We start from the raw sequence: 12,564 nt of genomic DNA, 5'->3' as shown, positions 1-12,564 counted from the left end.
CATTTGCATTCTTTCTTTGAAGAAATACTCACCTAAATTGTGTTCCCATTTTTTCTTTTTTCTTTTATTGGATTTTTATTTATGTTTCAAATGTTATCCCCTTTCCCAGTCCGCACCCCCACCCCACCCCGAAACCCTTTTACCCCCTCCTCACTCCCCCTGTTTCTATGAGGGTGTTCCTCCACCCACCCACACACCCTTGCCTCCCTGCCCTGGCATTCCCCTACAGTGGAGCATCAAGAACCTTCTCAGGACCACGTGCCTCTCCTCCCATTGATGTCTGACAAGGCCATTCTCTGCTGCCTATGCGGCTGAAGCCATGGATCCCTCCCTGTGTACTCTTTGGTTGGTGGTTTAGCATTTTAGGGTGGGTTATATTTATCTTATTCTTGAAATGTAGAAGTCACATTATTCTAGCTGGATATTGCTCACATGTCTAAACATATGGCACACAAATATTTTTTCCCATCCCACTGATTTTTACTCTTGTGATTCTGTCTTTTGAAGAACAAGGAACTGCCTCCTTTTGTAAGTTGTGTCTGATGCAAGATCAATACACAAATGGCAGACAGCCAAGGATTAGAACAAGTCAATTCTCTCTTACAAAATTCAGAGGTCAGAGCCTAGACTTTGCGCCACTTAGGACAAAACTCAACATTTAATAGTCCCACAGAGCATAAATGTCCTTCAAAGTTAATTTAGTATGGTCTATTGTGAAATGTATGCCAGCTGACAATGGGCTCATATATTATATGATAGGTTGCCGATTCAGACAAAAAGGCCTTCGGACACACACATATCCCCTAGCTCCTCTGGTCAGAGATAATCTCACAAAGAATCTTTATCCTATCACGAAAACCTTGTGAGATCTAGACAGCTGTTCAGGGGAACTAAAAGCAGGCGCTTTTGCTTGTTTCCACGGCTTAGGGATGGCCTTTTCTCCCACAGATGTGACGAGGCCTCTGAAGATGCCTTAATTCTCTCAGGTTTATTGTTCATTGAGCTGTGTGGGTATAAACTGAGCTTCTAACAGGATTAGGTCCCATTGTCAGATGCTATTATTTTGAGCCTATTGCTATATTGATTGATGTTCAGTTTAAGAAAAAGAAATATTTGAAGGAAGTATCAATAAGTGTGTGTTATGTGTTGCATTTTCTCCCATATACTCTAACATCTCTGCTATGATTACTTCTGATCACCCAAGATGAAGCTATCTAGGGTATAATACCATAACTGTTTTCTTTTAAGTGGTACAAAATGTATTTCCTTATTTTCTTCATACCATTTGACACTCTGGAAGCAGTCTCATTCAGTCCAAATTTGTGGTAGTCTCTGCATTTCCTGACCTTATTCTTCCTTGTAGCTGAATTATATCTTCTTCTTCTTTTTTAAATTTTAGATTATAAAATTTTACATCGCCTAGCACGATGGTCAATCTTTTGTTTGAGGAAAGGCTCAGGAACTTCGACATTGGGCAGGAAATACCACCCAAAAGAGATCTAACACGCTTCGTCAAATGGCCCTGCTACATCAGGCTGCAGCGGCAAAGAGCCACCCTCTATAAGCAGCTCAAAGTCCCTCCTGCCATTAACCAGTTCACCTGGACCCTGGACAGGCAAACAGCTACTCAGCTGCTTAAGCTTGCCCAAAAGTACAGGCTAGAGACAAAGCAAGAGAAGAAGCAAAGGCTACTGGCCCGTGCTGAGAAGAAAGCTGCTGGCAAAGGGGACGTCCCAACTACGAGACCACCTGTCCTCCGAGCAGGAGTCAGTACAGTCACCACCTTGGTGGAGAACAAGAAGGCTCAGCTGGTGGTGATTGCCCATGGTGTAGACCCCATTGAGCTGGTGGTTTTCCTGCCTGTCCTGTGTCGAAAGATGGGGGTGACCTACTGCATCATCAAGGGAAAGGCCAGGCTGGGGCGTCTGGTCCACAGGAAGACATGCACCACTGTTGCCTTCACACAGGTTAACTCAGAAGATAAGGGTGCTCTCGCTAAGCTGGTGGAAGTTATTAGGACCAATTATAATGACAGATATGATGAGATCCATCGCCACTGGGGAGGCAACATCTTAGGTCCTAAGTCTGTGGCTTGCATTTCCAAGCTGGAAAAGGCAAAGGCTAAAGAACTCGCCACTAAACTGGGTTAAATGTACACTAAGTTTTCTGTACATAAATATAATTACAGAATTATCTTCCAAAATTTTTTACATCATTTCGAAACCCCTTCCCTTATCTTCATCCAAACCCTCCCATGTTATATTGGCCTCTTTTCAAATCCACAGCTTCTCTTTCTTTGTTGATATTTTTCCTATGTAAATGTGACCTGCTCCTGCTCGCTTCGGCAGCACATATACTAAAATTGGAACGATACAGAGAAGATTAGCATGGCCCCTGCGCAAGGATGATACGCAAATTCGTGAAGCGTTCCATATTTTTAAAAACCAATACAAGGACAGGAACCACGCCCTAGAAACAACAAGAAGGTAATCCCTCAACAAACCTAAAAGAAGACAGCCACAAGAACAGAATGCCAACTTTAACAACAAAAATAACAGGAAACAACAATTACTTTTCCTTAATATCTCTTAATATCAATGGACTCAACTCCCCGATAAAAAGACATAGACTAACAAACTGGCTACACAAACAAGACCCAACATTTTGCTGCTTACAGGAAACTCATCTCAGAGAAAAAGATAGACACTACCTCAGAATGAAAGGCTGGAAAACAATTTTCCAAGCAAATGGTATGAAGAAACAAGCTGGAGTAGCCATTCTAATATCTGATAAGATTGACTTCCAACCCAAAGTCATTAAAAAATACAGGGAGGGACACTTCATACTCATCAAAGGTAAAATCCTCCAAGAGGAACTATCAATCCTGAATATCTATGCTCCAAATACAAAGGCAGCCACATTCATTAAAGAAACTTTAGTTAATCTCAAAGCACACATTGCACCTCATACAATAATAGTGGGAGACTTCAACACACCACTTTCACCAATGGACAGATCGTGGAAACAGAAACTAAACAGGGACACAGTGAAACTAACAGAAGTTATGAATCAAATGGATCTGGCAGATATCTACAGAACATTCTATCCTAAAACAAAAGGATATACCTTCTTCTCAGCACCTCATGGTACTTTCTCCAAAATTGACCACATAATTGGTCACAAAACAGGCCTCAACAGATACAAAAATATTGAAATTGTCCCATGCATCCTATCAGATCACCATGGACTAAGGCTGATCTTCAATAACAAAATAAATAATAGAAAGCCAACCTTCACGTAGAAACTGAACAACACTCTTCTCAATGATACCTTGGTCAAGGAAGGAATAAAGAAAGAAATTAAGGACTTTTTAGAGTTCAATGAAAATGAAGCCACAACATACCCAAACTTATGGGACGCAATGAAAGCATTTCTAAGAGGAAAACTCATAGCTCTGAGTGCCTCCAAAAGGAAACTAGAGAGAGCACACATTAGCAGCTTGACAACATACCTAAAAGCACTAGAACAAAAGGAAGCAAATTCACCCAAGAGGAGTAGACGGCAGGAAATAATCAAACTCAGGGGCAAAATCAACCAAGTGGAAACAAGAAGAACTATTCAAAGAATCAACCAATCAAGGAGCTGGTTCTTTGAGAAAATCAACTTGATAGATAAACCCTTAGCCAGACTCACTAGAGGGCACAGGGAAAGCATCCTAATTAACAAAATCAGAAATGAAAAAGGAAACATAACAACAGATCCTGAAGACATCCAAAACACCATCAGATCCTTCTACCAAAGGCTATACTCAACAAAACTAGAGAACCTGGATGAAATGGAGAAGATCCTAGACAGATACCAGGTACCAAAGTTGAATCAAGATCAGGTTAATGATCTAAACAGCCCTATATCCCCCAAAGAAATAGAAGCAGTCATTAATAGTCTCCCAACTAAAAAAAGCCCAGGACCAGATGGGTTTAGTGCAGAGTTCTATCAGACCTTCAAAGAAGATCTAATCCCAGTTCTTCACAAACTATTCCACAAAATAGAAACAGAAGGTACTCTACCCAACTCATTCTATGAAGCCACAATTACTCAGATACCTAAACCACAAAAAGACCCAAGAAAGATAGAAAACTTCAGACCAATATCCCTTATGAATATTGATGCAAAAATCCTCAATAAAGTTCTTGCTAACCGAATCCAAGAATACATCAAAACAATCATCCATCCTGACCAAGTAGGTTTCATCCCAGGGATGCAGGGATGGTTCAATATACGGAAATCCATCAACGTAATCCACTATATAAACAAACTCAAAGACAAAAACCACATGGTCATCTCGTTAGATGCGGAAAAAGCATTTGACAAGATCCAACACCCATTCATGATAAAAGTCTTGGAAAGATCAGGAATTCAAGGCCCATACCTAAACATGATAAAAGCAATCTACAGCAAACCAGTAGCCAACATCAAAGTAAATGGTGAGAAGCTTGAAGCAATCCCTCTAAAATCAGGGACTAGACAAGGCTGTCCACTTTCTCCATACCTATTCAACATTGTACTTGAAGTCCTAGCCAGAGCAATTCGACAACAAAAGGAGATCAAAGGGATACAAATTGGAAAAGATGAAGTCAAAATATCACTTTTTGCAGATGATATGATAGTATATATAAGTGACCCTAAAAATTCCACCAGAGAACTCCTAAGCCTGATAAACAGCTTCGGTGAAGTAGCTGGATATAAAATTAACTCAAACAAATCAATGGCCTTTCTCTACACAAAGAATAAACAGGCTGAGAAAGAAATTAGGGAAACAACACCCTTCTCAATAGTTCAAATAATATAAAATATCTTGGCGTGACTCTAACTAAGGAAGTGAAAGATCTGTATAATAAAAACTTCAAGTCTCTGAAGAAAGAAATTCTAGAAGATCTCAGAAGATGGAAAGATCTCCCATGCTCATGGATTGGCAGGATCAACATTGTAAAAATGGCTATCTTGCCAAAAACAATCTACAGATTCAATGCAATCCCCATCAAAATTCCAACTCAATTCTTCCACGAATTAGAAAGTGCAATCTGCAAATTCATCTGGAATAACAAAAAACCTAGGATAGCAAAAACTCTTCTCAAGGATAAAAGAACCTCTGGTGGAATCACCATGCCGGACCTAAAGCTTTACTACAGAGCAATTGTGATAAAAACTGCATGGTACTGGTATAGTGACAGACAAATAGACCAATGGAATAGAATTGAAGACCCAGAAATGAACCCACACACCTACGGTCACTTGATCTTCGACAAGGGAGCTAATAACATCCAGTGGAAGAAAGACAGCATTTTCAACAAATGGTGCTGGCACAACTGGTTGTTAACATGTAGAAGAATGCGAATCGATCCATTCCTATCTCCTTGTACTAAGGTCAAGTCTAAGTGGATCAAGGAACTTCACATAAAACCAGAGACACTGAAACTTATAGAGGAGAAAGTGGGGAAAAGCCTTGAAGATATGGGCACAGGGGAAAATTTCCTGAATAGAACAGTAATGGCTTGTGCTGTAAGATCGAGAATTGACAAGTGGGACCTCATGAAACTGCAAAGCTTCTGCAAGGCTAAAGACACCATCAATAAGACAAAAAAAACCACCAACAGATTTGGGAAAGGATCTTCACCTATCCTGAATCAGATAAGGGACTAATATCCAATATATATAAAGAACTCAATAAGGTGGACTCCAGAAAGTCAAATAACCCCATTAAAAAATGGGGCTCAGAACTGAACAAAGAATTCTCACCTGAGGAATACCGAATGGCAGAGAAGCACCTGAAAAAATGTTCAACATCCTTAATCATCAGGGAAATGCAAATCAAAACAACCCTGAGATTCCACCTCACACCAGTCAGAATGGCTAAGATCAAAAATTCAGGTGACAGCAGATGCTGGCGAGGATGTGGAGAAAGAGGAACACTCCTCCATTGTTGGTGGGATTGCAAGCTTGTACAACCACTCTGGAAATCAGTCTGGCGGTTCCTCAGAAAATTGGACATAGTACTACCGGAGGATCCAGCAATACCTCTCCTGGGCATATATCCAGAAGATGTCCCAACCGGTAAAAAGGACACATGCTCCACTATGTTCATAGCAGCCCTATTTATAATAGCCAGAAGCTGGAAAGAACCCAGATGTCCCTCAACAGAGGAATGGATACAGAAATTATGGTACATTTACACAATGGAGTACTACTCAGCTATTAAAAAGAATGAATTTATGAAATTCCTAGCCAAATGGATGGACCTGGAGGGCATCATCTTGAGTGAAGTAACACAATCACAAAAGAACTCACACAATATGTATTCACTGATAAGTGGATATTAGCCCAAAACTTAGGATACCCAAGATATGAGATACAATTTGCTAAACGCATGAAACTCAAGAAGAATGAAGACCAAAGTGTGGACACTGTGCCCCTTCTTAGAATTGGGAACAAAACACCCAGGGAAGGAGTTACAGAGACAAAGTTCGTAGCTGTGATGAAAGGATGGACCATTTAGAGACTGCCGTATCCAGGGATCCATCCCATAAGGAGCTTCTAAACGCTGACACCATTGCATACACTAGCAAGATTTTGCTGAAAGGACCCAAATATAGCTGTCTCTTGTGAGACGATGCCGGAGCCTAGCAAACACAGGAGTGGATGTTCACAGTCAGCTATTGGATGTATCACAGGGCTCCCAATGGAGAAGCTAGAGAAAGTACCCAAGGAGCTAAAGGGATCTGCAACCCTATTGTTGGAACAACATGATGTACTAACCAGAACCCCGGAGCTCTTGTCTCTAGCTGCATATGTATCGAAAGATGGTCTAGTCGGCCATCAATGGAAAGAGAGGCCCATTGGACTTGCAAACTTTATATGCCCCAATATAGGGGAATGCCAGGGCCAAAAGAATGGGAATGGGTGGGTAGGGAAGTGGGGGGCACTATGGGGGACTTTTGGGATAACATTGGAAATGTAATTGAGGAAAATATGTAATAAAAATATTAAAAATTAAAAAAAAATGTGACCTGCTCAGTCCAGGTAATGTTACTTGCATGTATAAGTTTTCAGGGGCTGTCCGTTGGTATTGGGTGAGCAGTCAGCATGCTCTGGTGTGAGTATACTGGCTGGTTTTGTGTGTCAACTTGACACAAGCTGGAGTTATCACAGAGAAATGAGCCTCCCTTGAGGAAATGCCTCCATGAGATCCCACTGTAAATCATTATCTCAATTAGTGATTAAGGAGGGAGGGCCCATTGTGGGTGGTGCTACCTCTGGGCTGGTAGTTCTGGGTTCTTTAAGAGAGCAAGCTGAGAGATATCTTGGTTCTGGGACCCAGCCGAGAGTATTCTGCACGGGCCCCCGGCCACTTTCCCATCCAGAGGAAAGGGGTCCGCCCGGGGCAGGAGTGCTTTGCCTGAGCATTGGCAGCAGACATCTTGGTTCCGGGTCCCAGCCGAGAGTATTCTGCACAGGTCCCAGACATCTGGCCACTTTCCTGGTCAGAGGAAAGGGGTCCGCTTGGCACGTGAGCACTTTGCCTGAGCATTGGAAGCAGACATCTTGGTTCCGGGACCCAGCCGAGAGTATTCTGCACAGGTGAGAGTACGGAATAAAGAAGCTAAAAGTTTCTGGGACAGGCGGGAGCCACAGAGCTTGTAAGGCAGTCCCCTTTTCGGGCCCCAAGCAGCTGGCCACTTTCCCAGCCAGAGGAAAGGGGTTCTCCCGGCCCGGGAGCGCTTTGCCTGAGCATCGGCAGCAGACATCATGGTTCCGGGACCCCGCCAAGGGAATTCTGCACAGCTCCAGAGATTACCAGATGGCGAAAGGCAAATGTAAGAATCCTACTAACAGAAATCAAGACCACTCACCATCATCAGAATGCAGCACTCCCACCCCACCTAGTCCTGGGCACCCCAACACAACCAAAAAGCTACACCCGGATTTAAAAGCATATCTCATGATGATGGTAGAGGACATCAAGAAGGACTTTAATAACTCACTTAAAGAAATACAGGAGAACACTGCTAAAGAGTTACAAGTCCTTAAAGAAAAACAGGAAAACACAACCAAACAGGTAGAAGTCCTTAAAGAAAAACAGGAAAACACATCCAAACAGGTGATGGAAATGAATAAAACCATACTAGACCTAAAAAGGGAAGTAGACACAATAAAGAAAACCCAAAGTGAGGCAATGCTGGAGATAGAAACCCTAGGAAAGAAATCTGGAACCATAGATGCGAGCATCAGCAACAGAATACAAGAGATGGAAGAGAGAATCTCAGGTGCAGAAGATTCCATAGAGAACATCGGCACAACAATCAAAGAAAATGGAAAACACAAAAGGATCCTAACTCAAAACATACAGGAAATACAGGACACAATGAGAAGACCTAGAGATAATAGGAGTTGATGAGAATGAAGATTTTCAACTTAAAGGGCCAGCAAATATCTTCAACAAAATAATAGAAGAAAACTTCCCAAATCTAAAGAAAGAGATGCCCATGAACATACAAGAAGCCTACAGAACTCCAAATAGACTGGACCAGAAAAGAAATTCCTCCGGACACATAATAATCAGAACAACAAATGAACTAAATAAAGAGAGAATATTAAAAGCAGTAAGGGAGAAAGGTCAAGTAACATATAAAGGCAGGCCTATCAGAGTTACACCAGACCTTTCACCAGAGACTATGAAAGCCAGAAGAGCCTGGTCAGATGTTATACAGACACTAAGAGAACATAAATGCCAGCCCAGGATACTATACCCAGCCAAACTCTCAATTACCATAGACGGAGAAACCAAAGTATTCCACGACAAAACCAAATTCACACATTATCTTTCCACGAATCCAGCCCTTCAAAGGATAATAACAGGAAAAAAAAACAATATAAGGACAGAGAATCACGCCCTAGAAAAAGCAAGAAGGTAATCCCTCAACAAACCAAAAAGAAGACAGCCACAAGAACAGAATGCCAACTCTAACAACAAAAATAAAAGGAAGCAACAATTACTTTTCCTTAATATCCCTTAATATCAATGGACTCAATTCCCCAATAAAAAGTCATAGAGTAACAGACTGGCTACACAAACAGGACCCAACATTCTGCTTACAGGAAACCCATCTCAGGGAAAAGGACAGACACTACCTCAGAGTGAAAGGCTGGAAAACAATTTTCCAAGCAAATGGTCTGAAGAAAGAAGCTGGAGTAGCCATTCTAATATCGAATAAAATTGACTTCCAACCCAAAGTTATCAAAAAAGACAAGGAGGGACACTTCATACTCATCAAAGGTAAAATCCTCCAAGAGGAACTCTCAATTCTGAATATCTATGCTCCAAATGCAAGGGCAGCCAAATTCATTAAAGACACTTTAGTAAAGCTCAAAGCACACATTGCACCTCACACAATAATAGTGGGAGACTTCAACACACCACTTTCATCAATGGACAGATCGTGGAAACAGAAACTAAACAGGGACACAGTGAAACTAACAGAAGTTATGAAACAAATGGACTTAACAGATATCTACAGAACATTTTATCCTAAAACAAAAGGATATACCTTCTTCTCAGCACCTCACAGGACCTTCTCCAAATTTGACCATATAATTGGTCACAAACAGGCCTCAACAGATACAAAAATATTGAAATTGTCCCATGTATCCTATCAGACCACCATGGACTAAGGCTGATCATCAATAACAACATAAATAATGGAAAGCCAACATTCACGTGGAAACTGAACAACACTCTTCTCAATGATACCTTGGTTAAGGAAGGAATAAAGAAAGAAATTAAAGACTTTTTAGAGTTTATTGAAAATGAAGTCACAACATACCCAAACCTATGGGACACAATGAAAGCATTTCTAAGAGGGAAACTCATAGCTCTGAGTGCCTCCAAAAATAAACTGGAGAAAGCACACACTAGCACCTTGACAACACATCTAAAAGCTCTAGAAAAAAAGGAAGAAAATTCACCCAAGAGGAGTAGACGGCAAGAAATATTCAAACTCAGGGGTGAAATCAACCAAGTGGAAACAAGAAGAACTATTCAAAGAATTAACAAAACGCAGAGTTGGTTCTTTGAGAAAATCAGCAAGATAGATAAACCCTTAGCTAGACTCACTAGAGGGCACAGGGACAACATCCTAATTAACAAAATCAGAAATGAAAAGGGAGACATAACAACAGATCCTGAAGAAATCCAAAACACCATCAGATCCTTCTTCAAAAGGCTATAGTCAACAAAGGTGGAAAACCTGAACGAATGGACAAATTTCTAGACAGATACCAGGTACCAAAGTTAAATCAGGATCAAGTTAATGATCTAAACAGTCCCATATCCCCTAAACAAATAGAAGCAGTCATTAATAGTCTCCCAGCCAAAAAAAGCCCAGGACCAGATGGGTTTAGTGCAGAGTTCTACCAGACCTTCAAAGAGGATCTAATTCCAGTTCTGCACAAACTATTCCACAAAATAGAAGTAGAAGGAACTCTACCCAACTCATTCTATGAAGCCACAATTACTCTGATACCTAAACCACAAAAAGATCCAACAAAGATAGAGAACTTCAGACCAACTTTCCTTATGAATATAGATGCAAAAATTCTCAATAAAATTCTCGATTACCGAATCCAAGAACACATTAAAACAATCATCCATCCTGACCAAGTAGGTTTTATTCCAGGGATGCATGGATTGTTTAATATATGGAAATCCATCAATGTAATCCATTATATAAACAAACTCAAAGACAAAAAACCACATGATCATCTCGTTAGATGCAGAAAAAGCATTCGACTAGATTTAACACCCATTCATGATGAAAGTCTTGGAAAGATCAGGAATTCAAGGCCCATACCTAACCATGATAAAAGCAATCTGCAGCAAACCAGTAGCCAACATCAAAGTAAATGGTGAGAAGCTGGAAGCAATCCCACTAAAATCAGGGACTAGACAAGGCTGTCCACTCTCTCCATACCTATTAAACATTGTACTTGAAGTTCTAGCCAGAGCAATTCGACAAAAAAAGGAGATCAAAGGGATACAAATTGGAAAAAATGAAGTCAAAATATCACTTTTTGCAGATGATATGATAGTATATATAAGTGACCCTAAAAAGTCCACCAGAGAACTCCTAAACCTGATAAATAGCTTCAGTGAAGTAGCTGGATATAAAATTAACTCAAAGAAGTCAATGGCCTTTCTCTACACAAAGAATAAACAGGCTGAGAAAGAAATTAGGGAAACAACACCCTTCTTAATAGTCACAAATAATATAAAATATCTTGGCGTGACTCTAACTAAGGAAGTGAAAGATCTGTATGATAAAAACTTCAAGTCTCTGAAGATAGAAATTAAAGAAGATCTCAGAAGATGGAAAGATCTCCCATGCTCATGGATTGGTAGGATCAACATTGTAAAAATGGCTATCTTGCCAAAAGCAATCTACAGATTCAATGCAATCCCCATCAAAATTCCAACTCAATTCTTCAACAAATTAGATAGTGCAATCTCCAAATTCATCTGGAATAACAAAAAACCTAGGATAGCAAAAACTCTTCTCAAGGATAAAAGAACCTCTGGTGGAATCACCATGCCTGACCTAAAGCTTTACTACAGAGCAATTGTGATAAAAGCTGCATGGTACTGGTATAGTGAGGGACAATGGAATAGAATTGAAGACCAATGGAATAGAATTGAAGACCCAGAAATGAACCCACACACCTATGGTCACTTGATCTTCCACAAGGGAGATAAAACCATCCAGTGGAAGAAAGACAGGATTTTCAAAAAATGGTGCTGGCACAACTGGTTGTTATCATGTAGAAGAATGTGAATTGATCCATTCCTATCTCCTTGTACTAAGGTCAAATCTAAGTGGATCAAGGAATTTCACATAAAACCTGAGACACTGGACCTTATAGAGGAGAAAGTGGGGAAAAGCCTTGAAGATATGGGCACAGGGGAAAAATTCCTGAATAGAACAGCAATGGCTTGCTCTGTAATATCGAGAATTGACAAATGGGACCTCATGAAACTGCAAAGCTTCTGCAAGGCAAAAGACACCGTCAATAAGACAAAAAGACCACCAACAGATTGGGAAAGGATCTTTACCTATCCTAAATCAGATAGGGGACTAATATCCAATATATATAAAGAACTCAAGAAGGTGGACTCTATAAAATCAAATAACCCCATTAAAAAATGGGGCTCAGAACTGAACAAAGAATTCTCACCTGAGGAATACTGAATGGCAGAGAAGCACCTGAAAAAATGTTCAACATCCTTAATCATCAGGGAAATGCAAATCAAAACAACCCTGAGATTCCACCTCACACCAGTCAGAATGGCTAAGATCAAAAATTCAGGTGACAGCAGATGCTGGCGAGGATGTGGAGAAAGAGGAACACTCCTCCATTGTTGGTGGGATTGCAAGCTTGTACAACCACTCTGGAAATCAGTCTGGCGGTTCCTTAGAAAATTGGACATAGTACTACTGGAGGATCCAGCAATACCTC

At 40.6% G+C, this 12,564-nt stretch overlaps 1 protein-coding gene and 1 non-coding gene across 2 annotated transcripts; both read left to right on the top strand.

The window, feature by feature from the left end:
* Positions 1-1,427: 1,427 nt before the first annotated feature.
* LOC110291724 (large ribosomal subunit protein eL8-like) lies at positions 1,428-2,150 on the top strand. Its single transcript, XM_085835348.1, has 2 exons — positions 1,428-1,787; positions 1,986-2,150. The coding sequence occupies exons 1-2, from the start codon at positions 1,428-1,430 to the stop codon at positions 2,148-2,150; spliced, it is 525 nt and encodes a 174-aa protein (XP_085691474.1).
* Positions 2,151-2,332: 182 nt separating this feature from the next.
* Positions 2,333-2,439, top strand: LOC115030831 (U6 spliceosomal RNA). Its single transcript, XR_003836391.1, has one exon. It is a non-coding gene; the product is annotated as a U6 spliceosomal RNA (small nuclear RNA).
* Positions 2,440-12,564: the final 10,125 nt, after the last annotated feature.

Source organism: Mus caroli, unplaced genomic scaffold, assembly GCF_978045245.1.
Source record: "Mus caroli unplaced genomic scaffold, Mus_caroli_1 scaffold_3, whole genome shotgun sequence".
NCBI classification, from domain to species: Eukaryota; Metazoa; Chordata; class Mammalia; order Rodentia; family Muridae; genus Mus; species Mus caroli.
Note: the sequence above shows the minus strand (reverse complement) of the source record. Positions and strands in the feature narration are given on the sequence as shown.

Coding starts and splice junctions, on each gene's coding strand:
- LOC110291724 (XM_085835348.1), top strand. CDS start 1,428: ATGGTCAATCTTTTGTTTGAGGAAAGGCTCAGGAACTTCGACATTGGG. Junction 1,788..1,985: donor TCAGTACAGTCACCACCTTG/GTGGAGAACAAG, acceptor TCAGAAGATAAG/GGTGCTCTCGCTAAGCTGGT.